The 27,979-nt window shown below is 48.2% G+C and overlaps 1 protein-coding gene across 6 annotated transcripts; it reads right to left on the minus strand.

Annotated features, from left to right (window-relative positions):
* Nucleotides 1-55: 55 nt before the first annotated feature.
* PIP5K1A (phosphatidylinositol-4-phosphate 5-kinase type 1 alpha) lies at nt 56-27,967 on the minus strand. Of its 6 annotated transcripts, none has more exons than XM_030024519.2 (17): nt 27,831-27,967; nt 20,964-21,005; nt 16,816-16,850; nt 15,957-16,046; nt 13,351-13,481; nt 12,824-12,941; nt 12,425-12,577; nt 11,076-11,375; nt 10,319-10,524; nt 9,580-9,663; nt 8,845-8,893; nt 8,348-8,432; nt 7,894-8,031; nt 7,048-7,156; nt 6,002-6,082; nt 3,322-3,406; nt 56-2,766 (listed from the first exon to the last, which is right to left on the minus strand). In XM_030024519.2, the coding sequence occupies exons 1-17, from the start codon at nt 27,886-27,888 to the stop codon at nt 2,764-2,766; spliced, it is 1,767 nt and encodes a 588-aa protein (XP_029880379.1). In that variant the 5' UTR covers nt 27,889-27,967; the 3' UTR covers nt 56-2,763. The 6 variants fall into 6 exon arrangements, with proteins under 6 accessions (XP_029880379.1, XP_029880377.1, XP_029880384.1 ...); XM_030024517.2 differs by having other exon boundaries at nt 7,048-7,177; nt 27,831-27,965; XM_030024524.2 differs by lacking the exon at nt 20,964-21,005 and adding an exon at nt 23,886-23,977 and having other exon boundaries at nt 7,048-7,177; nt 27,831-27,913.
* Between the last annotated feature and the right edge of the window lie 12 nt (nt 27,968-27,979).

Here is a 27,979-nt window from a genome sequence, read left to right on the forward strand (position 1 = left end):
CCCCCATTCCCATTTCTCCCCCCACCCCGGACAGAGGAGGCAGGCGGGCAGTGGGTTCAGCAGCACACCGTGTATTGCGCGTCCAAGAGACAGCAGCGTGGTTCCAACAGCAGACGAGGCCACAAGCGTTACACAGCCAAAAGGACAAGGTGGGGGGGTCACGCATGGCACGAGCTGTTCCCCGGGGACGGGGACAGGTCTGTCCCTCCCAGGTGACACTCCCAGAGGGGGGGGTCCTGACGGTGATGGTGATGATGGTGACGCCAAGCAGGACAGGAGAGGTCCGTCCAGCCGCGCTCCATCCCATCGCCTGGCATCGAGCCGGAGGTCACAGAGGCGTCAGCTGCTCCCCGATCCCTCCCCGGTGTGGCCGGAGAAGCAAAGTCCCCTCCCCGCGCTGGAGAGACACCGCTTGGGTGTTTAAAAAACAACATGAAAACCCATCGCCTGTCACTTTGAAACACGCACACACACAAAAAGAAGCGGTTCTGAAAACCCATTACAAAGCAGAAGTCAATATATAAATGCCACCCCACCCCCCGCCCCACCTCCCTACTCACTGAATAACTATCTCCAGGAAAAGAAAAAAAACAACACTTAAATACAACTTCATAAATATTAAATCATGAAAAAAATTGAGACTTGGTTTTCTTCCCTCCTGCTAAAATAAAACAAATATGGGTTAGGTGGGAAGATAAGAAACAAGTGTCTAATATAGACAGTTACTTCAGCTACAAAGTGTAACCTGCTGGATCAAGTCAGAGGTACAGGGGAAGGAGATGGGAAGATCCAGCAGAGACGGCGCAGGTGTCCCCGAGCCGATCTTCCTCCTGCTCACGGGTCTCATCGTGACATTAATCAGTGTCGAAAGGTTTGAGAGCCCTTGAGAACCAAACAGTTTGTGAACAGCGACTGTCCTCACGCTCTGCCAACCCCCTGGGGATCCAGATACCCGGAGTAAGGCCATTCCACTTGGTCTTTCGGGGAAAAAAAAAAAAAACCAAACCAAAACAGTTTAAAAAAAAACAGCTCTGCCAACCCCCTGGGGATCCAGATACCCGGAGTAAGGCCATTCCACTTGGTCTTCCGGGGAAAAAAAAAAAAAACCAAACCAAAACAGTTTAAAAAAAAAAAATGCTTTTTCTTAAAAAAATATCAGCTTGTGTCACATCCACTTGGAAAGGTTGAAGTGGAAGGTGGGAAGAGACTTGGCTCTGAAACATCACCTAAAAAAAAAAAAAAAAAAAATCCCTTTCTACACCACTACATTCTTTGTTTCCTTAGCAATCATTGCTAATTAGTATAGAAACCCCTTGCACTATCGCAAGGGCAAGCTTTAAATTACTTTTTTTTATATATATATAAAAAAGAACGGAGGATTCTAACCCACCAGGAACAGGGGGAAGAGTCACTTCATTTCTTTAAAAAAAGCATTTAGTGAAAATAACGATCAGTCCAACATCTGCTCTGAGATCTCTAGAGAAGCGTCTGCAGCCAGCATGGGCCAGGCGTCACCGCAGGGAAATGGCAGCAGAACAATCCCTCCTTTCAGCTTATTATTTTGTTTAAAACCGGACTCAAAATGCCTCATACTTTTGTGGAGGCAGAAGTCTGTCCCATTTAGGTAGGAACCTTGGTTTCACGCCGCAGGGAACACTGGTGTCAACAGCGGCTACAATACAGGCGAGATATCAAAAGGGAGCCGAGCTATAAAAACGGGAGGAGTTTTGCATGTGGTGCCCACAGCAGGACAGAGGGCAGGGGAAGGGAACGGAGCAGGCTGGGTTTGGTCCGTTTGCTTAAGAAATACTTTTAAAAAAGCACGCCCCTTACAAAGATCTCCCTTCACCTGCGACTCCCTACTTGGCGGGGAAGGAACAAAAGGGTGTTGTTTAAAAACGGGGGACAAAGCAATCCAAAACCTCCCTGACGTCTTAAAAGCTTCACACATTCAAAATGCTCCAAGCAACACAGCGCAGCACCTAGCTCTCCTTGTTGCTGTCTCAGGGCGATGCAAGATTGAAAACGGAGGAGGCTCTGGCAGCCAGGAGCGGCTGGAGGAGGAGAGGAGGTCATCCACAGTCAGTACAGCTTCTGCTCCCCCTCTCTGCCTCTCTCACATGGGATACTTGCTGGTGGAACACTGGAAAAAAAACCCTACTTATTAAAAAAAAAAAAATTACTATATTGCAAGACTAAAAAGAAGTGATATGACTGAATTCAGAAAAACATTTAAATTAAAAACTTGTTTAAAATACAAAATAAACCCACATTGCTCTGTCGCAAACTGCCCCAATGAGGCTCTAATGCCCGTTTCCCCCCCAGTAACTCCGACGAGTCGCCCATTCTCGCAAGGTCTGTGGCGTCAGCATCGTAAGCAGCTAACTCCCTGAAAGTCAGATCCCTTTTCCAGAGGGCTTCAGCCCACGCGGAGCAGTTCCTCTTCCTCCTCCTCCTCCTCCTGACAGCCACCTTTGCTCTCACCAGGCTTCAAAGAAAGGAGGACAGCAGGGACACAGCGGTGGGCTCTGCTCTAAGGAGACTTCCAGGTGTCCGAGGCTCAGCTGTGCTGGCTCGATCTTTGTTAATACTATCCCACTAAGTGTAGCCCAGCCTTCCAGCTTTTAGGTTTCTGTCCAGATAAGATTACTTTAAACAAAATAAAATAATAAATCAGCAACAGGGGCTGAACATTTGTCAGACTCCACAGACCACGCAGAGCACAGAACAATCTGCTTCCATTGCGGTGGTTTCGGTGTTGCTTCACTGTGAAGAGAAAAGAAGGGGAGATGCTGGGGAGGGGTCTGCCTTCCTCTGAGGAAAAGGAGCAGGAGGTGTGTCCTGCCTGGTGTCTTCTCCTAAATCTTCTCCACCCTGGGAGAGGCAGAGTCAAGGGGGCAGCTGAGTTCAGGCTTACCCTCAACCACCACCTTACATTAAAACAAGAGGGTCAGTGAGTATTTACCATCTGCCGTGGGGACAGCAAGATGAGCCTGGTCAGCTTCACCCCGCATTATCTCTGCCATCAGACCCACTCTGGGCCCTCAAGAAAGGGGAATGTCTCTGCTTTGCCTCCTGCTTATCTAATTTAGGGCAGTTGGGGCAACAGATTATCACTAAGAGCACGAACAGTGCCTAGCACAAGGCAGGCTGAGCTTTCGCATACCAGAGGGGGATGAAGAACATCTGCTCCTGCTCTGGTCAACTCACACACCCCACTCAGTGCCCATGTTCCCAGCACAACTAGGGACCACATAACCCCCACAATTCTCCATCTACCTCCAGAGCCGCACTTTTCCTCCTAAACCAGGAAGTACTCACAAAGCTTATCTCAGTCTCTTGCAGGTCTTCAAGCTGCTCTCTCAGCTCTGCAGAGTGCTCAGGTACGGAAGGCCCTGGGGAGCCGCTGGGGAAACAGAAGGGGAAGACCTGTAAAGCAGTTTTTAAAAGTGAGCTGTCAATAAGTCTCATCTCCAGGGCTGCCCTGTTGTACCCAGCCAACAGAACATCCCAGCACCGCACAAAGGCATTTGTTAGGCAGGTATAATATGGAAGGCACAGGTAACACAATCCCTGCTGGGGCAGGCACCCAAAACACCACCTAGAACATCATCCCTCCTAGTCTGACATGACTTCAGACATTAGAAACAAGGATCTTTTGTCCATCCAAGCAGCAGCATCTCTTTACAGAAGTCTTCAAGCACCTCATCAACACAGAAATGGTCCTGGGTGAAAACAGTCCAGGTACAAAGAAACCATGAAGTACCAGAGCTTACCACATCTCAGCCTTTCCAGACACAGGCACCCTTGTTTGAAAAAGCCCCTGGCAAAACTTTAACAAACCTTTTATGCTCTGAATGTGAGCTATAGCCTGACAACAGGATATATAACACGGGCACACTAAGCACCTGAGAGGATACATCGCCAAGGAAGAAATGTGGAGCACAGAACAAGACTTGCTTTAGTCTAATAACCTGTTACCTCCCCACTTCTTTCACGATCCTACAGCTATGGGTTGCAACCTGCTGGCTGAGGAACTCCAATTCCCAGCTTGCGCCTTGCCCCACTTCCTACTGAGGACATGGCGACCACAGCCTCTCTCCTTGCCCCTTGAGCAAGAAGTCGAGACTGAGAGTGCATACTTCACCTAGGCCAAGTGGTCAGGGCTTTCCAGTGCACTGGCGACTAACAGAGGAGGCTTCAGGATTGCCTACAGACAGCATGACCTGCTCGGCCCTCCTGCAGCTAACACCCAGGGCTTGTCACAGCCTGCCTTCAGTGGTTGCCTTAATTAGCGGGGATTCAATTGCCTGTTGCTAGAGTACAGGAAGCATCAAGCTGGTCAGTCATCAGGCTACACGTCACCCCAACCAAACACCCTTGGATCAACACCAAAAATGGAATCCTCGCCAGGAAGGCATAGCTCCCTCTCTGCCTGATCATGCCTCACCTATGGACCTGGATACTCTGAGCTGCTCTGGCTTCCTCCTTCACCGAGCTCTCTAACTGGCGACTCGCTGCTTCTGACCTATGCAGAAATTAAAGGCGAGGATGCTCAGTGTTGTTTACAGCGCATATAGCCCTTGAGGTTTGTCTTAATTAGCACCAAGCAGCACTGCCCTAATGCAGGGCTGCAGGATGAATCATAGAATCATTTAGGTTGGAAAAGACCCTTAAGATCGAGTCCAACCATTAACCTAACACTACCAGGTCCACCACTAAATTACAGTGCTTAAGAGAAAAAGAAGTGCCCCTCTCAAATAGAGGGGATCACCCTCCGGTACCCCTTGCTGCACGATGCCGGTCAGCAGCTTCCATTCCCAGTGGCCCATGCCAACGTTTTGGTGTCCCCAACGCCAGCAAGCTTCTGCCAGAGGTTAATGACAGAGCTGGGCTGAGGACCAGGGGAATCCCAGCCTCAAGAGGGCACCCACGCCTGCACAGCATCGCTTACGCCACCACGGAGAGCACATCTTCGACACACAGGTTGCACACCACAAACAGAGGCACGTGGCAACATTTCTGAGACAGGCGTGAGGCTGTGCTGCAAAAGAGAGACCGAGGTTGTGGTAGCACAGACAAGAGGGCCGAGCTTGTGTTCTTAAGACAGATCTGGAGCAGGCCAGATCCTGCCTTCCTCCTGTGCCCACGCTAGACGGGCAGAAGCTCTAGCTGGAGAGATTTGGGGTGAGATCACTCCCCTTTGTACAGGACTACAGAGATTTAAGAGGTTACCTCTCCAAAGGGTGGTAAACACCCCGCTAGACTGGCTGATTCCGCAGAGAGAGGAAAAAAAAAAAAAACCACCTTTTTAAATCCATTCAACAAGTTATGTTGTTATAAATCAACAATCCACAAATCACTTTCATCCTTTTCAGGGTTTGCAGAGCTTTACAGATCTCCCAAGGCCGCAAAAGTGGATTTAAGCCTCTGACAACAGGTCTGATGCAGGAAGCCCAGATCTCAAGGCCCTGCATAGGAGAAAACACTGGTTTGTTCTCCTTCCTGGATTTCCTTACCACCGTCTGGCACTGGCACACGGTTTTACAGGCTATTGACAAAGGGTAACCACTTGCTTAAGTGCCCACAGGGTACAGTAAGCAGTGTGCTCTGCTCCAGAGGTGCCTGGGGCAAACACAGATCAGGCTTTGCATCTGGTGAACCTCTTGGGACTCAACCCAGTTGTGCAGCAGGTTTGATCTTACCTACCAGAATCTGTGCTTTTACCAAGAATGGTGCTCAGCGCCACGTGGGGTAAGGAGGACACCATCCTGAGAGGTTTTACCATTGAGCCTTACAGCAGACAGCCACATTAAGGACTGCTGAGCCTTGGCCAGGGACATACTGCGTTACAGCACTGCAATGTAGGAGTGACCTGACTGTACACCACCTCTGTAACCACCGGCCAGTGACAAGTGTGACGCCAAATCCCAGGGTAAGCCTCACTGAGCACAGCCTCTAGAGAGCAGAATGTTTCAGGCAGTCTCGTTCCTCCCCTCACCTAGACAGGAAGATGCCAGGAGCTGCTCTAGTCAAATCCTTTGCTGAGCTGTCAGCTTTATGCACTTGTACGCCCACTGACCTACGTAGAGATTGAAGGAGAGACACCCGTGGTTAAGTAAGTAAAAAGAACACCTCAGGCATGCTGACATACTGGAAAGGAGCAGCTCTGGTTTAGGATCCCTACCAAGAAGTTTCCATGTTTTACAGAAGGAGTAAGAGGTGGTAATCACAGGTGCACCTTGTTCTCCTGCAGCTCAGAAGAGAGCAGGCACTTCTATCAGTGCCACTGAGTAGGCAGTGGCTCAGGAATGGGGAAGATGGTTTCTGATCGCTTCCAAGAAGAGAAGTTAGTACCTCAGAACAACTTCTACAAAAGGGATCATCCTCTGACCACAGCTCCTCCTCATCCCTGCTAGTCTTACCACTTCAGCAAGAAATAAAACATTCAAAGGCAGACACCAGCTCCCTCAGGGCTCTCCATGCATTTCAGCTTCTGAGACATTTTGAACCACACCTGCACACACCCTGCAGCCTCCTTTCCTGAGGAGTTGTAGGAGCTCAATGCTAACCCAATCAGTAAGTTGCAAGAGAGCCCAACCCTCTGAAAAGAGCAGCCAGAAGGTCATCTTCAGCATCACTGATCATCACATTAATGCTCTTCACATACACTTTGGCAGTCGCACTTTCACCAACTCACTTTAATTAGCACAATTACCCCAACTCCAGAACAAAGCCATTAAATACAGAACACATAAGGAACTAAAAGCCACTGGGACCCCCGAACAGCCCAAGCAGAAGACGCAAGATCATGTCATCTGTAAGGGACTGCACGCAGGAACAGCGAGACAACCCTCCCCCCTCACACATGCTTGAACCGACAGCAGTGAGCTTGCTCCACAGCACACGGACCACTCAAACAGGTATTTCTGTAAGCGTGCCAAAAACCAAAACATCCATAAAGCAGCACAAAGTCCTCCCATGGCTCACGAACCTGACTTGCAGGAGTCACTGGCCTGCCATGCGCCAAACCAGCAATGGTCTTACCTATTTGCGGGCGAGTTGAGGCCTCCACTGCCCAAAGAAGAAGTGGACAGGGTTGTTGCGATGGAATCACTGTTAGCTTCGTCTACCGGCAGGGTCCTGGGCAGGAGATCTGGGCGACCAAGGTGGGAACCTGAGTTGAAGCACAGACTGTTCCATCTGATCCCCAACAAGTGGGATCGTGTGGCACGAGCTCCCACATTAGCCAGGGATCAGGATCCGTGCTGGATCCCACCCAAGACATCTAAGACGCTCAAGCCCTGAAGAACCAGCCCTGCATGCAGCTCTCTGTTCCAAGTCCAAGCCTCCACACGACTGCCTAGCCCAGCTTCTCCCCTGATGCAAACTCCAGGGGCACGAGCTGTTAGGAAGAGACCAGGCACACGGGACTGCCACGCAACCACATCCCAGGGGGAGCATGGGCCACACTGGATGCTTGGACAAGGCTGAAAAATCCCACAGAGATGCATGAGCTAACAATTTCCCACCTCCACAACCCGGTCTAATCCTGCTTGTGGCCTTTACTGAAATGTGAGGTTTATCATCCTGCCCTGCATTTGTTGCAACAGAATACTTGGAAAGAGCCGAGCATTTCAAGGGCTCGCTGCTCCTCCAGGCTTTCTCATGGTGCTCTCAAAGGCCATTCGGTGTGTATGAGTTTTTGTCCCCATCTGGTTTCTTGCACCCACAACCCCAGAAAACAGGACCTCCCCTGGCAAGACCACAAAACAACATGGACGTGTCTTGCACCACTCAGGAGGCAGCAAGCTTCAATCAGACAAATACAAGCCGAACTTCTCTAGGTTTTTTTTGTTTGGTTGGGTGTTTTTTTTTCGCCCAGGCACCAACCTTGCTCTACATCCACCTCTGTCGTTACTTGTGCTTTTGTCTCGCATGACATGTGTGACTGGGAAGGCACTCCTCCTTGACAGCTCCGCCGAGGAACTGTTGTGCCAGACCGGCTCTTCTTAGAAGGCGATGGCTTTACTTAAAGACAAAAACCAAGAAAGCACTTTTCTAACACGTTCAGGAAGGAGTAAAAAACCCAATGCAGCAACTTTCCAGTAAGAGTCTGGCATGAGGGCTGTGCCCTGAAGGAACAAGCTGATGGATGAAACAGTTCCTATAAAGTCACATCTGTGAGGCAAGAACAATCTAGGAGGAAGGAAGGGGTGACACAGCACAACAGACTTCCTAAAGCTCTTGCATGCTTTCGTCCACCTTCCCAAACCACAGCTGCTGAGCAGGGAGAAGCCAGAAACCATAGTAATTGCCAAGGGTACAGCTGCATGGAGGTACTTACATGGTATTTTCTTGAATGCTGTGTTGCACATGAACCGCTGGAACCTTTCAGCATAGAAGCTGGGTCTGTGCACAGATACAGTGTCCTAGAAGTCCAAGGGACAAACATTAACATGTGAATCTGAATTAATTAAGTGATCAAGGTTGACATGAGCTTCCCTCAGGCTGTTAGCCTTGAAACACAAGCTATGTTGGACTAGGAACAGTCAGGGATTCTCAGAGTTGCTCTCATTAGCAGCTGTGAGAAGCACATTAGCTACAAGCAGTAGGCATTATATACAAAGCAATCAATGCTTGTTAATGAACAAGTAGATGGCCAGCATTAACAAAACCAACATTTTTGAGAGTACCTAGAAAGTAATACTTCTATATAAGAGGGCAAACACACACACACCTTATATATCCAGGATGCCCAGAAGGAGCAGGGACAACAGGCACAGTTTAAAAAGATGCTGGTATTACTGCTAAACAAGTTAAAAAGGGATGTTTTCTACTTACCCCATCATGTACCAGGGCCTTCCAAGAGTGCTCCAGCTTCTTGACAAATCTGACAAAGGAAAGAATTAAGGACAATTTTCACACCAAGTCCCCACTGTCTGTATCATATCATGCTCAGTACTGAGCCCAGCTTCTGACCACAGTGGCAAGCACACCCCATACACGGACTGCTTTGGATTTTCTTCATTGTCCTACTTTTCTAAGACTGTTCCACAGACACCAGGGCTCACTGCACAGTTCACTCTCCCGAGGAGAGAGTTTCACAGGCATAATTATCAAAGGCAGTTAACTTGCAATGACATCTAACAGAGACTTTACACATGTAACCTTCTGCACATTGCATTTTAACATAAATATAAGAAAAGGTAAGCCTTACACCTATTTTTCATTTTATAGGGAGAAGTGGTTATGGCCATTTTAAGCCACCACTTGTTTTTTCGTTGCCACTTCCTGCACAGTGCCTGTGTACAACCACCACAGCATAGAAAAAACCACTTTTTAAGAGTAAATCTATTCCAGGAACATGAAGTAAATACAGTAAGCAAGACCCAGAAATTGATCCCCAAATGCCCAACTTCAAGAAAATAGAAAGTGGTAAATTAAACAAAAAGAAAGAAATGTTTATTTGTGTCTTAACTATTTCTTGAAAGCCAATCTTGACAACTAAACAGGGATTGACAATGCTGTAAAGTGGTCTTCACCCTTAGGTGATACACAGCTGTTATTGTTTCTTACCTGTAGGACTGCAACACATCAATGATACCAATGTACAGCAGGAGCCTCTCCCCCTTTGCATTGCGGGCTGGAATGCCTCCCATCCTAGAAGAGGACAGGACACAGACATGAAACAGGGTGTTCTCACACCCCACTGCCTCTCTCACGCAGCCTAGCGTGGGCTGAATATTATGTGAACTATTTAACAAGTGTCAACATGTGGGAAGGACCTACTGTTCAGCAAACAAATTAGGGAAGAGAAGTCAGAGCAAAATACTTTTTCAGTAAATTAGCTAAACCTCCTGAGAATTGACCCCCTTTTCCCTCTGTATGACAATTTTATTGAAGATGAGGATTAACCCCAACTCAAGCATGAGAAGATACCACGCAACTATAGAGAGCATCTACTACCATTCATACTAAGATGGCAGCTGGACTTTATGGGCTGTTAGACTGATCTAACAAAGCTCTTGCTATGCCTTTTAGAGGTGGATGGAAGTAAGTAGTTGAAGCTGCCAGTAACTAGTGAGCAGAGAACTCTTAAAGGCCACCTGGAAGGCAAGAAAAATCTTTTGTACATTAAGGAGGGGAAATCAAAGATAAAAGCACAAGATTTGATACCAACACCTCTCTGCCCAGCATGACAGCAATTCTGTATAGCCCAGCCTGCATCTAAAGGAAGTCTCCATTAGCCAGGCTTGGGTTTTACCCCTCGCTCCTCAGCATTTCACTGGGAAGAGCAACACCAACACAGACTTACTGGTCATCTGTTTCTATGGTGCCACCTCGCCGGGCCTCTCCTTGGATGGATTCCATGGCTGTCGAGTAGAGGGCTTTCTGGGCAGCAGGTCGCCGTGTGTCAGTCTGGGATGTCCCGTCTGCCATCGCATGCTCTCTTTGTGCCAGATCGATGTTATGGATTGCAACAAGCAAACTGTAATCCATGATTTTAAAGCTCTGCAGAACCTGGGCAAAAAGTCAACAAAGGCTCACTCATTATTGCAAGCCCAGTGAAACTGTCAGAGCAGACATTTTCAGAAACGTAGTCAGCATTTTTGCCTAGAGCCCCGAGCATATTGAGGGGATGGCTTTTAATCCACAGCTCATGCAGAGTCAGCTCATCTACAGTCACCAAAGAGAGTTAGAGGAAAGCCACCGGTGGTACTCCTGTGCGGATGAGGACCCAAGCCAGGGGAGAACACTGACTTTTGCACAGCCGCCCAACTTTGAGACCAGACTCCTGCCCCCTCCCTAGATCCTGCCTTGCTCCAGAGCTCAACCTTGGCAGGGGGTGCTTCCTCCACCTCTAGAGGCAGTGCTGGATTTAATTCAGGTTGGAAGTATTGAACGAAACTGAGGTCCAGGTCCCGCTTCTTGTTCACATCACCACCAAAAAAATGGGCTCTCTAAGTTAACTGGCAGAGGCTACAAGGGTGGCAGCTGCCATGTCCTTTTTGTGGGAAAGACTCAGAAAAAAGGAAAGAACTCTCCACACCACCCTTCACCCTTACACTTACCAAACAGTCTCTCTGTAATGTTTTGCACAGAGCATTATACATGTCAGAGTCCAAGAAGAGGCCATCAGGGATGTCCTGCATAAAATCCAAGTCCTTGTACGTTGGGAAGACCTTCTCCCGCTCCTTCTGGGATGCTCGGCGTTTGTAGGTGGAGCCCTTCAGGTCGTATTTCAGGTGCATTTTGACAGAGCGCGGCAGTAGATTGTTCATCACAACAATGCGAATGTTTTTGCCTCCAGCCTGGACACAGTACAAGCCATAAAACTTTGGCAGCAGCGTCCTTGGGTTCTGGTTCAAATTCTGAAATGCCAAAGACAAAGAAAGACCTTCAAAGCCATTCTGGTTATTCACATGCCAGTCAGAGGAGTTATTTGCTCCTTCCTGTGCTTCTCTATTGAAATTGGGCTGGCAATGATTCAAAGCCATTGCCAAAGAAGCTAAGAGACAAGGGCAGGTGAACACAGGGAACAGATGGGCAATGCCTGCAGTTGTTCATGATCTCTCTGCAAAGCTGAATGAGTCAGAGAAAGATGGTAGGAAGGAAGGAGTTTGCTGCTCATTCACACAGAAGCTAAGCTGGGGAGGCTTCAGAGCAGAGGAAGATCTTGTGCTTAGCCTTTTTAAATCTGGCACTTAGGTCAAGCTAAATACATCAGGATAGAGATGGGTCTAAACACTTGTGGCAGCATCAAGAGTCCTAAGGCACTTCTACATGGCAAGACTATCTCATGGCTAAATTCCCTTACACAGAGGAGGCTTGTAAAGGCCAGGCTGGACACAAACACGAGCAGTCAGATCACACACACATTGTGTTCAGGGTAGGATCTGATTTTGCTCCAGAACCAATAAAGCCTTTTTTGCTATAGTCACTTTCATAAAATTAACACACCTTTACTCTCAAAGCTGCTGCTGCTGCTTCTATATATAGAAACTTAAAATCAGAGTTCAACTGTTCATCTTTGCAGACAGAAACAAGCATAGCCCTGGGAAGGGAAACACAAGAACAGCTTTGCAAGACAAAGTACCATGGGCCTGATGCTGCGCAGCATGGAAGCAAACAGTTCACAGCTGGTCACAAAGCAGGCTGCAACTTTCCAAAAGGGTCCGAGTCACAAAGTGCAACCCAAGACCCCTGCGCAGCACTCCAGGCTTGTGATACCCAGGTAGCTTGTGTGAGTCCATGACTGTCTTTGTCACTGGACAGTTGAGAGAGAAGCTGCCACTCAGCTGGGGCACAGATCAAACCTTCACTCATATCTACCAGGCAGCAGACAGCAATATCTGTCACACTTGCACATTTGGGGGACTCTTCCCTAGCTCACAGAGGAAGCCTCACCCAAGTGACTCACCATGTAGTAGCCAGGCAGCAGCTTCTGTAAGAACTCAGCCTCTTTGTGCTGAACCGTTTTGATGATAAACTCATCATCACTGGATACATAGAAGAGGGATCCACTGGCCCCAGAGTTTGAAAGTTCAATGAGTGGCTCATTGCAGAGCGAGTACTGAGGAGGACAAGGTGAGAAATGCAGAGGTGAGAGAGACATCAACAGGAAACTTCAGCACAAAGGCTCTTCCTTTTAAGCATTAACAGAGGCAAATGCCAGGGTCACATACAGCATCCACTGCTGTGCTTACAGTGCTTGCCTCTGGGCCTCGCAGCACTCCATAGCTCCAAGAGGGGGAAGATGACAAACACCCGTCACACAGAGCACACAACAAATGGGAACCTGGTCCAACCACCAACCTACCAGATAGTCATCTGGTCGGATCCCAAAGAGCTCCCGGAAATAGCGAAAGGCCACTGGAGCATAGGTTTTGAACCGAAAGTCATTGTAGTGATGAGCTGGGGTCAGGTTACTCCCTTCACTGATCAAGGAGAGAAGCACACAAGTATTTGTATTTGAAACATTCCTTAAGAAACTGCCCTAAAAGCAAACACCTGCTGGCTGGCTGCTTCTAACACACTCGAGGGCTAGAAAGCACCCACCCAAAAGCGACACATGTAGGCACACACAACAGCAAAATTGCATTTGTTCACACAACCGATGGTGGACATATATAGGTAAAAGCCAGAGTTCTTCAGAAACAGGTGGCAGGCAGAAGCCAGAGTTGGTCCATAAGCAGTGCACTGAGTAGGTCTGCTCAGGAGACCTATGCTCGCTCCTGCACTCAACCATCCTGGTTTGGTGCAGCTTCCTCATGTGCAAGCAGCATTAGGAACTAATGCTGCTACCCACTATCAAAGCACCAGAGAGAGAAGAAAGCAAGCACTGACCTTGGGAAGAAAATACTTTCTACTACGTAGAAATCTTGCATGAGAACATCTCTTTCAGGTTTGGTGCTCAAGCTTCCAACTGTGTGTGTAATGCCCAGCTGAATGGCACCTTTCAAGGCAGATGATGTTGTCTGGAGGGGCAGAGAAAGTGAGTTAGACATGTGGAGCAGCAGGCTAGAAATAGGAATGAAAGGAGTTAAAGAAAAGAGAGCCCCCAGTTTAAAACAGCACTGTTACCCGGGGTATTTTACACCTACTGGTTCCAGCTTCCATCATTTCTTTCTCATTGACTAACACCACTTTGGCGATGAGAACACCTGGGAACACTCCTACATCTCTGATAGCATCCTGCTTGATCCTTGCACTCTTGGTGGTCGAGCAGTAAAAGACTTGAGCTGGAATCAACATCCAGCTGGTCCTTAAAAGGACTGAATTTCATTTCATCCTCCCACAGCACTCATCTCTACACAGTGCGGTCAGAGGGGGAAGACACCCAGCGACAGATTACCTTGTGCCCCGAGGAATAGAACACACTTCTTGACACCTTGGTTTTGGAACTATACACTTTGAAGCTTGCTCTTCCCAAGCTTGGGCACAGACTCAGGTCTTCTACAGGACAAGGCAGGCATGGCCAGCACACAACACGCGCTTCTGTTTGGTGCTACCACATTCCTCTGTGTGCCTCTCTTGCTAGGTCATGGCTCTTTAACACTAAGGAGTTCACTATCATTTTTAAATAAGGAGCAAAGACACAACTCCTGCTCCTGCAGCCTCTGCACAAACTGCCCAAGAACAATGTAGGACTGTGTTCTTGTAACATCAAGAGTCCTCTTCTGTCTACGAAACACATGATCTCATCTCAGACCACTCGGACGTGCTTCAGCCTAGCTTGTGCTATGGGCTGTCTTTCCCATAACAGCCCAGATGAGATCTGCTCAACACCCTGATGTTATATGGCCTGTCAGTTCCCGGAGCATGGAGATATGAACTCTGCTGTAAAGCCTGCTGGAAATGTTGAGGCTGCAGAGCAGGTGCAGGCTGGATTCGTGCACTGCAGCTCACAGACATTTCACTTGGCTTATACATAAAGCAACTGGACCCAAAACAAGATCCAGGGCTCAAGATCCAACTAGTTTGTGTTTGTTTCCTTAAGCTAAACAAAGCCCAGCCCCCTGCTACATGCAAGAAATCACTGTAGATCAAAGCATTTGGCAACAGAGGACACCACAGTATCTGGGGGACAAGCATTTCAAGTTTTTTCTCCAGGGACACATCCTCCATGAAGCCTTGTAAAACAAATGGGAACATTTCTCCCAGTTAACTGGCTTTCTGTTATAGCTGCAAGAGACCTGCTCACAGTTCCCTGAAGTGAGAGCAACAAAAACTGGCAGTAACTCCAGCTTGTCAACAGCGTCCTTTTCTACTTCAGCTACCTGTTTGTATCTGACATTTACTTCAGTATCAGATGGGGAAGGAGGAAGAACTTGACTCTGCTTTCCTTCCTTACCCTCTAAAGGCTAAAGTTGCTTGAAAACACATCTCAGCTCAGCTCACCTAGCCCTGCTTAAACTTCCAGGACAGTCTCACTGTTGAGAAACAGAACTTACCAACACAGCACAGCAATGCTGCCTTGTTTGTGAACACAGAGCCACAGGGCCAGGTTGCCAAGGAACAAGTATTTTTCTCTTCTATTAGCCAGCATGATCAGCTGAGCAGCTGACTGCCTGTTTACAATCACTTTTATAGGGCAAAGAATTTTAAAAAACAACTTACCACCCCTGGAAAAGGAGGGGATGGAAAACAGACAGATTGTCAATTAGTCTCATTCCCAGATAAATCCCATGCAGTGTCCCACCAGGTTTCTGGGACCCTTGCAAGGGACATTGGCTCCTACTTCTCTCTTCTATTACTGCTGTCTAACCTTCTACCTCTGAATTTGCTGGGAAACTGAAAGCCAGATCCCAGTCTTGAAGACACAAGCAGTTTCAAAAAGGGCAGTATAACAAAAGCTGGCTTCTGTAGAAACACCATTTGAATTCCTTCCTTCAACTCTGACTCCCGACAGATGGATTAGAGATTTCAGACCAGAAGCTTCACTTACACGAAGTGGTGAAATGCCCATATCAAGCCATTACCCATTTAATCTACATCCTAGAAGTCAACCTTGCTTCAGAAAAAGTCAGCCCAATCTGATGAAGTCCAACAAACAGGAAGCAGCATCCACAAAATACCCGCATTTACAGGCTTTTTAAAAATACCCAAACAATCTCCCCTTTGTAAAGCAAATTCCAGTAATGCCACAAGATCTATAGAAACTATTGTGCCCAAAGAGCACAGAAAGCACCCAATCAGCTAGAAGAGGCCTAGGAAGTGTTGCTAATGGGCAAAGTTTAAAAAGAGTCCCCTTTTTAGAAGGCTACAAGAGAAGCTAAGAAGCACATAGTCAGTTCTTTGGTTCCCTTCCTTTGAGATCTCCTTCAGCAACTCTCACAGACATTACTCACTGTCTAACATCAAACCTCGTGAGACACGCTGCTGCTCTGGATGGCACTTGCATTGCAAAGAGGAGAATAAAAGTCAAATGAGTTGTGCAAGAGGCAACTTACCTTTTTATAGGTGGTCTCGCCTGTGGAGTCCACTCCTCTGTGCCCTTTCTTTATCGTCTGTGAGCCTGGCTGCCCAGAACCACCTGGCATCTGGGATCGGAGTAAAAGATAGCAAGAACCAAGGATGTAAAACCCAATGTCTTAGAGGCCAGTAGCTACCCAGAACCACCTGGCATAATTTTGCTATTCTCAGAGATGGAGCCTGTGAAGCCCCAGACCCTTGCATGTGCGCAAAATGAGGACATGGTACAAGCTGGCCTCCAGGACAGCAACAGCATTGAAATGCCTTCAGAGAACCAATTGACTCCTGTGTGATTGAGGCTGGACATCTAATTAGAGAGAAACACCTTCATGCAAGACCACCTGGAAGAGTTTGGTTTTTTTCTAATCACTATCATCACAAAGAGATTAGCTCTAAGCAAGTCTGGACCAACCACAGCCGGTCACCGTGCGTTCTGCCAGTAAGGCCAAATCTTTAAGGAAACATTTTAGGAAGGTGGCAAATTCTACTCTGATTCATGCCACAAGAGCTCGCTTGACTCATCGTCTTCTAACACACGCAGTTGTTAAATGGTGTTTCGCAGTCAAAACGAGTTGAACATCTTGCTTGCGGCAGGAGATCTATGGTGTTTTGGTGGCACAAGTATTGTTCAGTTCCAGGACAAGCTGGATTTTTAAGCAGAGATCCCCTTGGTAAGGAGAAATGCTCCAATCTCCCAAAGGAGAACCTGCAGCTTACTGTACTTACCGCTGCCTGGTTTACCCCTAACTTGAATGAGATTGAAAAAATAGCAGGCAAGTCTGAAATTATTCATTCTCTCAGCCAGGAAACAAACCAGCTTGTCGGTCAGAAACTTACCTCAGGGGTGAGTGATTTTTTGAAAGTAGATGATCCTGTCAAAAGAATAAAGCCACACTCAGAAAGGGTTAATCATGATTATGCATCACAAAAAAGCCTGACACACCACCTTGGTTCAAACGAATATTAAGGCATCTGAAAAAGCACTGACTCATGGCTGATTTCTTCCTAGGTTCTCCTCTTACAGCAGAGACGATTTTTGTCAAGCCACAAGGAAATGCTATTCTGCTTACCACTTGCCAGCCAAACTCAGTTTTGTGTCAGTGTTACCGGCTAAGGTCTGCTCTGCCCCGCTCAGCTGGCTTCCAGCACTCCTCTGGCTGGGCACGAACACGCAGGACCACCTTCAGAGATGGTATCAGCAACTTCCCTGCCTTTGATGGACTTGTATGGCTTTGCAGGATTATTGCCATCTATTAATTAGAACTGGGAGGGCCAAGTGCTCTGCAGTGTTTCAGTAGATGCGCTGACCATGCTTTATCTTAAAATTATTTCCAGGACCTTTTATTAAAAGGCCCAGAACATCAACCCTTCTGCTTGAAGCCAAGCCCAGGGATTTTCATAACCGCCATGGAGTTAAATATCTGCGAGGTGATGTACTAACTTATCTTTTAGGTCTGGATTTCCATCTTGGGTTTTTTTGGATGCAGCAAGGAAAAAAAGGCAATTAGATGACACTGCCCTCTGCGATGTCTGTCTACACCACAAAGCCACCAGCCAGATAGAGCCCAACACCGGGGAGGCCAAGAGCTCCCAGGACAGGGACACTGCCCCTGCCAGGCAAATGCATAAAACAATGATGTGCTTTCTGCCTCCAGCCCAGAAAAGCAGACAAGCTCTTTCATTTTGTTTTTCTTTCTGCTTCAGACACAGGAACTGATTTTTTCTTTTTTTACACAGGAGCCATGACCACAGCCTTATAAAACTGCCCCCACCCAAAAGCAACACCCCCATCGTACCAGGGAGTAAGCACAGGGTTGCTTCCCCCAACATCCAGTAATTGTTTTAGCAGATTAAGCATTACAACATACAATCCTTGCAGCGGTTCTGGGTCCACCCACTGCTCGCCCAGCAGAGAAGCCCCTTCTGCTCGCCTGTTACAGGCGGTGTAAAGACTCACGCTGTGATTTCATCAAGCACTACAGCTCTACAAAAACTGCATTTCAGCAGAAGGAACAGAGTTACTTAACAGCAAAATCCAGCAGCCTTCTGATCCCCTTATTGAGTGATCAAAGTTCTCATTTCAATACATATTAAACAAGCAAACAAGAAAAAAAAACTGTGACAAACGCTTTTCACTAAACACAGCAAGCACAGAACGACTGGCTCCAACCGCCTTCCCACCCCCTCTCATCTCCCTTTAAAGACAAGAAAGTTTGTCCCGACAAGCTCTAATTTTTGCATTTGAAGTTTCTCACAGCTGGCCGTCTTCCTCCTCCCCCAACACACTCGGGGCTCTTTGGAGCCAGTCGCCCCGCTTCACCTCTCAGAATCATTTAGGTTGGAAAAGACCTTTAAGACCCTCTCACATCCTTTCCCTCTTCTCCTCCCCACCGGCCACATGTTTGGGAGCATCTCCAACTAGAAGGAACCTCCTGCGACTTAGTGTGTTACAACGAAACCAATAAAGCTCAACTCCATCACTTCATCACAAGACTTTTGAACCTGCCAAGATCCAGCAGGACACAGGGATAGAGGAAACATCCCGGGCATCACAGTATAACACCTGTACAATTGCAATTAAGCCTTTTTTTAAAGCAAGTATCTGTAATTATGTAGATCAAAACCTCTAAAAGCCCCGTGATTTAAGCAATCCTGAAGCAGCACCGCCAGCCTCATCACCTTGGAGATTCGCTGTGTTAGTATTTAATCATCCGTGCAAAACCGTGTTCCACTAGGATTTAACTAAAGCTCTTTCACCAGAGGACCCAGCAGCAAATCTTCTCTCTGCTGCCTTAATCACACACAACACACATTAAAAGCGAGAATATACAATGAGGCTTGGTTGGAAGAGCTAGCATCCCAAAGCACGTCTGGTTTGTCCTCTGCAATACCATGGGGTATCCTTATCTTAGAGGTGTCACTGTGATTTTAAGACGTACAACATCCCAGCACAGACCAGAGCATCAGCTTCACCTTATTCTTTTCCCCCACTGCCCCAAGACCACAGTGCCTCAGTTTGTCCTTTCACATAGCAATTTGAGAAGCAACAACACTGATCCTCCCAATCAGGCTGGTTACAAAGAAAGGGTGAGTCAACAAGGGAAAGCTGCAGCCTGCGGTCAGAGCATTGGTGCGGCCACAGCATCGCTCAGCTCCCAGCACACCCAGTTTCCGCAGCAGGAAGCTCCCCATCCCTCCTGCTAGTTTCCAAACGAGTTTGTTGCTGACTGGGAAATAGGTAATTCCTGTTTGCCTGTGATAAAAAATGCCTTCATGCCCAAGCGCAAGGATGAACACGCAGCTGATGAGGTCTGCTCGGCTCCGACTGAAGCTACTTATGGGTCTATCGTGTGTCCTCCTGCAAAAACAAGCTCTCTTGATTATCAAAAGTGTTACTAGCTGAGGTCAGAGAACAAAACTCAGAAGTTTCCATATGAAAATGTTTCAGTTATCTCCACCTCTTTTTATTGCTATGTAAAGGCAGTTTTGTGTCATCCCACACACACACTGCTTAGAGAAGTGAAGGTGTTAAATTCCATGGCATAAACATAACAAAATGAAATTATTTTTAAAAAAGCTGCTATTTCTGGATCTATTTAAATGCCTCTTTAAAATGAAAGAATTCATCAGTCATCATTCTGACCCAGACTAACAACCGAAAAAATGGCTTGGGACACCTAAACAATTCTGGCCAAAGGAAACAGATCAGTCCTGTCCGAAAATGAATTCATGATGTCCCAAAAAGTTTCCTTTTTTCTTTCTTTCGTGATTCTGTGAGCAATCCCTACAGGCGATTTCAGAGCATTCCTCAGAGCTGTTTACTGGAAGCTGAATCAACCTAAATAAATAGCTGTCTGCCTTCCACCAGCCCTAGCTGTCCAGGATTATTTTCAGCCAGCAACAGATAGTAGTATACTCTTACCAACTGTGACATAAAGGCTAGGAAAAAAAACCTAAAAAGTTGTGGCGATGGCACTTGGCCAAATGGTTCAGACAAATATTTCACTGGAAGGAGTCTGTAACAAGGCATTTGGGCCAGATGCTCACTTGTCTAGCAAATAAGCATGCTAATTTGGTATAGCCAGGACAAATACTCACTTCACTCTATTTTTAAATAGAGCTGCTCAGACAGATTTTAGCTGCGCCTCATGTTTTAGACAAAAATAAAAAGTGAAAACGTTAGCACACCCAAACACATCGTCAAGCTCAACTCTCCAGCGTCTGAGCAGGGCAAGCCGAGTGCCAGGACACATCACACCAGCATGTGCTGCCCTTCCTCCCAAGTCCTGCTGCTGACTGCAGGGTTTATCTCGGCCAAACAAGTGGCCAGGACGAGAGAGGCAGCTGTTTTTTTCCCAAACAGGCCCTCTTAATGCTCAAAAATGGGAATGTTCTCCATCCTCACCTGGACTCTGCCTGCAGGTGGTGGCACCATCGACAAGAGCACTTCTGCACACGCAGAAGTCGCTCACGAGCCCAAGCCTTAGACCCGCCAAACGCTACCTGGAAGACGTGTAGTACGTTGGAGCCTCCGTGGACACATCCAAGGCGCTGTCTGCGCAGAAATCCCCCAACACATTTTTTTTTTCTCTGCCTGCAAATCCCCCCTCAAAAAGTCTGTTGTGATGAGTTGTCCCCCCCAGTCCAAGGCCATGGCTGCAAATGGGAATAGCAGTGAGATTTCTTTTCTTCAAAGTGCAAACCAGGCAGAAACCAAAGCAGAAAAGCCCCACTGGAACAATCCTGCTGGTGCACACAGGGATGCGGAGAGCTGTTTAGATGTCAGGAGAGCGCTTATGCAACACACTTCAATAAAATAGCAGCTTTTGTTGAGAGCGGTAGCAGTTTATTTAGGGGAAAAAACACCCACCAAGTTTTGTCAATCCTCAAAAGCCAAGACAGTTACGTAATACGGCATTTTGCTGCTGGTTACCGGAGAGGAAGAAACCATGCTTTTTTTAAGTACATATATGCAATACATCTACCTCTTCGAAATGACATCACCGAGCAGCACAAAAAGCTGAAATCTATATGAGGAAAAACAAAAAGGTTATACAGTTGTGGTGGTGAACTGATACTTCAGCTACTTGAAGAAACAAGAGATATTTTCCCCAAGAAAGTTAAAGAAACACAAAAAGAAATCCTATTTCCACTAGTTAAGAAAACAAAGGTCCAAACTTTGCAAGCAAAACACTTCTGAGCAAAGCACCTTAGTCGCGCACAATAAAAACCTCTTCCACGGCTCTAGAAGATAAGAGCCTGAGTATTTCATTTACTTCTCTCAGGAAGCTTTTACGGAAAAATGCAGAAGTCTGGCCTGAACTAAGAGTCAAAGCCAACGCTCTTAATCACAGCAGCTGGAGATGGAAGAAAACCTGTGAGATCACACAGCGCACCCCTGCCAGCACAGAACACGGCCCTCCAGAGGAAGATAAAACACTTACAAACACTTGATCTTGGCCAGAAGGCCAAGCAGTGAGTAATAATTTTGAAATTCTCTGCATCGATAGATTTGTTCCGATAAATTATGTTAAGGACATTAAACCAACGGCATCAAAGCTGCCGTAAGAGAGCTCGTGAATTCAGTTTCTAGATAAAGAGCTCTTGCACATTGTAGATTTCTGTTTGGGGGTTATCTTTCCCATCACCATTAGCAGTCGGCAGCTGATGTATGCATGACTGATTTTACTGCACTGGATTAGCGCATCTTCCTCTCTCTCCCCTACACTTCTTTTACGAGCCTGTTGATGGAGGTGCAGGACAGGACACTCCTGAAAGTCACTGGATACTGCTGACGTGTCCACACCAGCAAGCGGGTGACGTGTTGGGAAAAGGCCCAGGGAAAGATAGAGGAGAGTCAATCTCTGTAACGTTATCTACACACTTCTCGCTGCTTTGTAGAAACAGAAAACCCTTCCTCAATCTCTCTTCACCAGCAAACTGCCAAGTGCTTTTTGAGGAGGTCAGTACACCTAGCCACGGAGAAATCAAGCAATTTTTTAATCCAAGAGGCCGGGGCAGAATTAAGAACAGGTTTCCATGCACAAGGTTACCAGCATTTTTTAAGTACCCAAAAGAGAGCTGAGGCCAGGAATGACATCTAGAAATCTATTAAAACAAACAAACAAACAAAAAAAAAAACCAGCAACAAAACCAAGCAACTCCTCTGCCTTCTGCAGAGGTGAGCAGAAGAGGTGCTCATCGAAGGTGAGAAGAGAACATACCAAAGAGGATAGGGTTTGGGTTTCCACCTCTGTCACCTGGAGGTGGGTGAGCACGGGATAGTGCTCACATCAGCAGACGACCGCTGACCTCACTGAAACCCTGGATCCACCATTTGGGGCTTATCCCAGCGATTCCACAAAAAGATGTGCTTCACGGCAACTAATTATTTGGGCAGTGCCAATCCAAAACCAACACAACTCACCAGGGCTGGGAAGAAACCTGCTTTCCTTTGTGTCTCATCAGCACAGCAGACCTCGACCAAAGATCAGCGGTCACAAGAGCACTGACAAACAAAACCCTGTCTAAATGTGCATGGAAACACAAATACATCTTGATGGACAATGACTTACTCTCTCCACTGAAAAACATTTGAAATAAATAAAAACCCTTCAAGGCAAATAAATGAGAGTCAGATGCATGACATCTTCAGCAGCAGAGAATGGAGACAGCCCACGGACCAGTAGGCAGATGGCAGGACTAAAGGGTGGAAACTCTGAAGACAAGATGACAGCAAGCGAGAAGTTTCTAGCATCTGCTCCTGACTCCCAGCCATATTTCTTCCCCCACCATCCCTCTCCTGAGACGAGCCCTTTGGCCAGAGCCATGCCCTTCCGCTCCCCGAGAAATACCAACTCTGAGGTAGAGCAGACACACAAACTCTTTGGTCCTCATTATTGAGCTGCTTGCAAGTCAAAGAGCACCATGGAACTGCAAAAATCACAATTAAAAGAAACAGCAAGCAAGTTCAGCAAAACTACCTTCGGCTTCAGGGAAGGGGCTGGAAACGAGGCACATACGAGCAAGGGCTAACGCAGCCGGGTGAGACACCGGCAGGCAAGTATTCCTAGTTTTACTGTGAACCATACGAAAAAGCAGTAACATCTCAGGGGGAAGAGGAATGAGGTTACCTCAAGTTTCCCAGAAGAAGTGGGGGCAGACTGATTTTTGCTGAAGGCATTTTGGACAAGACCACTTTCTGGAATATCTGATGACAACTCCTGCCCCTGCAACCTGTAGAAAAGCTGGGGAGACCCTCCTTCCCTACAGCAGTGTCTTCTGGCACATCGGCTTTGCACAAGGTTCTGCCATTTGAAAATTAATCCTACTGTTGGCCAAAGACCATCGATTTTACAGCTCTGCATTACTCCTGCTTTCCACCAAAACAGCGATTTAAAATTTAAGCCAATCTCTGCTCCCAGACAGCAACACCTATTCAAGAAACACAAGGGCAACGGCCTTTCCAGAGTGTCGATGAATTTTAAGTCCAGCTTTACGGCTATCGGGAGCTACTTCGGGGATACGAATCCTAACGATAAATGCTCCAAGCACTCCTTTTCCAGGCTGCTCTGCAAACATCACCAAGCACGGGGAAAGGAGTGTGTCAACAGCCCCTATTCCAGCTAAGCAATTGCGGGACTTGCTCAAAACCGACCCCAGAGGGAGCTGGCGAAAGGGAAACCAGAATTAGCATCCTGCCTGCTGCGCCACCTTCTTAATTTCGGGGGGAAGATAAACAATCCCTTCCCAGAAGAGTAAGATATAGGTCAGATGTAAGGTATCTTTCTGCCCTGCGAGCGCTCTGCTTTTTAAACACGGCAGAGTCTACAGGGATGCGGTGAGATAATATATTTAATCACCGCTATTACATAGTAATCAAGAAAGGACAAGAACAAGTATGATACCTTGTTTGGGTGAAAACGAAGCCCTGATCCCGGAGAAGGAAGCTCTGGGTGAGCAGAGGGAAGCAGCGCAGGCAGCATTAATTCACCTCCATCTCAAAAAAAAAAAAAAGGCTTCTCAACCCTGCAGGGCTAACAGGGGTGGTGGGGAGGAGAAATAAAACACCAAGCAGCCCCTTTCAACAATACATGCTGGAGGGAGGGAGGAGCAGCTTTTACTTTCCAAAGGGCAATTCCGTTATAATTCAGGAAATGTAATCCAGGTATTCGGTGCCCCCCCCCAAAACCACACAATTCTCACTCACTTTCTAGCTACTGCTTTGCCAGATGAGCTTCCCTCCAACAGATGAATCTCTCGTTTATTTAGACAAGCTGGCTCCTACCGTTGTTCTTTGGACAGTAATCTTTTGCCTCCATCTTAAAGTAAGGGAGCTTTGCCCCACACCAGGGTGGGCATCACACACCAGCACAACTCCCACGGCACCAAAAGGGACGGCGGGAGTTTGGGCGACAGGACCCAGCTGACGATACTAACCTGCGACACCCAGAGAGATTTCACAGCTGATGGCTGGGAAGAAGAGAGATTTTTATAACAGAGACAGGACTTGGAGTCATTTGACAGTCCTATTTTAAGCTTGAGGATGATGAGCCATTCAGATGTTTCTATTTAATAAACTCATCTTCCCTCCTGCGCACTCGGTCTCGGTGAGGTGGGATCAAGAAAGCTTTGTCCCTCTTGCAGGAATTTGAGGGCGGGGGTTGGGGGCGAGTCTTTCTGGGTGTTTTACACCTACATTAAGGGCTCAGCAGTTTGGGATCCTGCTCTCAGCTCTCTTCAGATGTGTCAGGATGATTTCCCTGTCCCCAGAAGTGACTGAGCCATTTTGAGAGCAATTCTTTTGTCTGTGGACTCCAGGGAGGAGCCTGAAGCCAGGGTGACAATGAACTCAACTCACTCGGACCCATAATTATAAAGCAGCCTCGGCACCCAAGGCACAAAGGGCCAAACAACTGAAATCCCACATTAGCATTTTTTGGCACATGCTGCTTCAAAGCGAAAGCAGCAAAATGAGAAAACCTCTGGGTGTTTCCCCAGAGAGTTAAATACACGTTGATGCAGGGAGTGGGGGAACCGCTGCCTGCCTGGTGTGGGAAGGGTTTCAAAATTATCCACATCCCCTTTATCTACACTGGATGATGCCAGTAATAGAGTAATAGTCCCCCGGGGCAAACTGCACCATGGGCCACTAAGGGTGACAGTGCCCCAAAAAGCCATGGCAGGGCTTCAGATGGTTTAAGGTTTACCATGGAGCAAAGCAAAACCTTGCGTCTGAAATAACAACCAGCCTCCTTTTGTCCCCTGCCTTCTGCAGAGCTGCTCCCCCAGCATCTGAGCCCTTCCAGCACCCATTTCAGGATCACTCTCCTCAGCTCATGGCTCTCATTGTCCCTGGTTCTACCTGTTCTTTCCAGAAGAAGCAGAGGAACTAGGTCCCACTCAAAGCCTGAACACTGCCCGGGGCAGAGGGTGACCACCCAGAGAGGCCCCAAGTCTCCTGGAGGTGGGGCTGAAATCTGAGGTTTAAAGCCTGCACCGTCAGGGATCAGCCGAGATGAACATGCGTCACGTATCGCACATGTCACACAGCGGAGGCTCTGTCACAACTAGAATTCAAATCCTGTGGGAAATGCACGTTAGCCAACACCTCGCTAGCTAGAGAAGCAAACAATGGCAATTATTCTACCAGGAAGGGAGAAGAGATTTGCTTGTGTACTTGCATACTTTCTCTTAAGTAACTTTCTCAAAACCCTTCAAGCTTTCTGAAGCTGGCTCCTCCTTCTCAGCTCAGAAGATGAGCGAGCATGGGAGAAGATCACGATCTCAAAGGAAGCCCCAAAGCAACAGAAAAAGACCCAGCGGTCTTGACCCTGGACACTCAGCCCTGTGCTGAGGCACCTCAGCTGCCACAGCCAATAAAGACCCAAGCACTCTCTTCTTCCTCTCAAAACTGGCTTTATTGGACAGACAGGTACAACTTCCCCCGTGCCTGCTCACACAGTGAACAAAGATAAAGCAGGTACGTTGGATGTCCGTCTTCAAAACTGCCCAAAAGACACAGCTAAGAAGCCAGAAAATTGAGCACATATGGACATCCCTGCTAGATGATACTTCATCAATGCCGCAGCAATAATTAAATTAATTTCTTTTACTGCGGTGCTCAGCTATCTGGCCCTAAATACTTCTAGAAGAGAAGTGAGGTAGCAGGCAGTAGGGCTTAAGGTGCAAAACACCAACACTCTGAGAGCACCAAATTAAGACAAGGTTCAGACGCAAGTCTTCCTGCGCGTTTCTTCTTTCCTTGCTGTGGCTTGGGTGACAAGTGGGGTCACACTGACCAGGAAGCTTCAGCATGTTGCATTATAATAAATAAAAAGCCTGGCCACTCTCTACTAGAGAAGCTCAGGAAGGATGGCTGGATCTTGCCAAATCCAAATTTCAAGGTTTTGAGAAAGTCATTTTGATTTCTAGCCACAAACTAGCATGAAGAAGCTAGTTTGGGGCCTGTGGAAAGGGGAATAGGGCTCTCGACTCCCTCAAGAACGCTGCCAGACCTGTGAAACACTGGCAGGAGGCAGAGTCACAGGTTTAAGAACCAAAAGTGCCCTGTTTTATCCCAGACAAGGTTTCCACCCCTTGTTACCATCCCTCTGCAGGAATGAGGACGGTGCCCAGTTCCAATCCTGCGTATTTCTGGTTCAGCTTGCATTTTGAATCAGCAGAGCAAGACAAACCCTCAGCTGTCAGAGGACTTCAGGACCTTCCCCTTGACTCTTACTGGCCCTGATTCTAGTCATCAAAACAAATCTAACCAGAAGATGTTTACATTCCCACAATATCTTGCCTCCCACAGGTACCAAATGGCTTTGACAAGCTACCTTCGCCTTGCCCAACACCAGATGCAGCAGAGAAAACGGAGCCTCTGTCAGAGAGATGCTATCCTCCCCCCTTCCTGGCAAGGTCCTGACTAAAGGAAGATATTTCTGCTACCCCCACCCATCTGCATGCCAGCAGCTGAGTCCAGGGACCCGCTGCCACCCCCAAGACAGGTGACCTGACCCACGGCTCAGGCTCTAGAAATACAAGGGAATAGAGAATCAGGTTTTCCGTAGCACCAACCCCTCCACTCCCCCCACCACATCACAGCACCCCTTCTCAAGTAACCCAGTCCCCCCTCCCCAAGACCCTCTGCCCCCTCCAGCTACCCTTTTGTAGGAGGGAATTCAAGCCCCCCAGGCCCCCATCCATGCCTGGAGGATCCTCACCACACACCCACAGCCTCCTCCCCAGGAAAAGGTCAGCCCTACACCCACCTCCCCCAGCGAAAGCCCAACCCCAGCTCACCCCACGGAGCCAGCTGGGCTCTGCAAAGCCCATCCCACCCGGCCCTCGGCCCATAACCCCCCGAGTGCTCGCTCCCACACACCCTCCGGATTGCTCGACCTCCTCGTCGTCCCACCCCCGGCTTCACCCCACAGCACCAACCGCCCTGAGAGCCCTTCCCCGGCTCGCGGCTTTACCCATCTGCTCACCCCACCCAGGGCCCGGCCCAGGCCCCAACTCCCTTCCTGTACACACCCGGCCCCACGCACCCCACAGGCCTCCCACACACCCCCCTCCAGCTCCAACCGGCCCCACAGCCCTACTACCCCTCCCACCCCTTACACCCCCCCCAGAGCCCTCCTCAGCCCCCGCACCCCATGCCTCTCAAGCCTTCAGAGCCACCTTCAGAGCCCCCCTCAGCCCCCCCCAGAGCCCCTCCTCAGCGCTACACCCCCACTCCTCAGAGCCCTCCTCTCAACCCCGCATCCCAGAGCCCCCAGCCCCACACCCCCGGCCCCCGCAGAGCCACCCCCGACCCTCCGCCGGCGCCGGGCCCAGCCCCGTACCCGCCAGGCCGCCGCTGCTCCCGCTGCTGCCCCCCGACTCGGGCCCCGCCGACGCCATCTTGGAGTGCTCCCTCCTCCTGCGGCTGCCGCCGGCTCGCGCGCGGCACCCACGCCCCTCCCCGCTTGGCTCCGCCCCTCCTAGCTAAGGT

Source organism: Aquila chrysaetos, chromosome 9 (assembly GCF_900496995.4).
Source record: "Aquila chrysaetos chrysaetos chromosome 9, bAquChr1.4, whole genome shotgun sequence".
Lineage (NCBI taxonomy): Eukaryota > Metazoa > Chordata > Aves > Accipitriformes > Accipitridae > Aquila > Aquila chrysaetos.

Bases quoted from the DNA above. Each gene is read 5' to 3' on its own strand.
- PIP5K1A (XM_030024517.2), bottom strand. From the start codon at position 27,888: ATGGCGTCGGCGGGGCCCGAGTCGGGGGGCAGCAGCGGGAGCAGCGGC. The intron at 9,664-10,318 runs GTAAGTCTGTGT...GTCCTCTTCTAG, and splicing joins ACCATAGAAACAGATGACCA to GATGGGAGGCATTCCAGCCC. The intron at 8,433-8,844 runs GTAAGTAGAAAA...TTGGACTTCTAG, and splicing joins AGGCCCTGGTACATGATGGG to GACACTGTATCTGTGCACAG.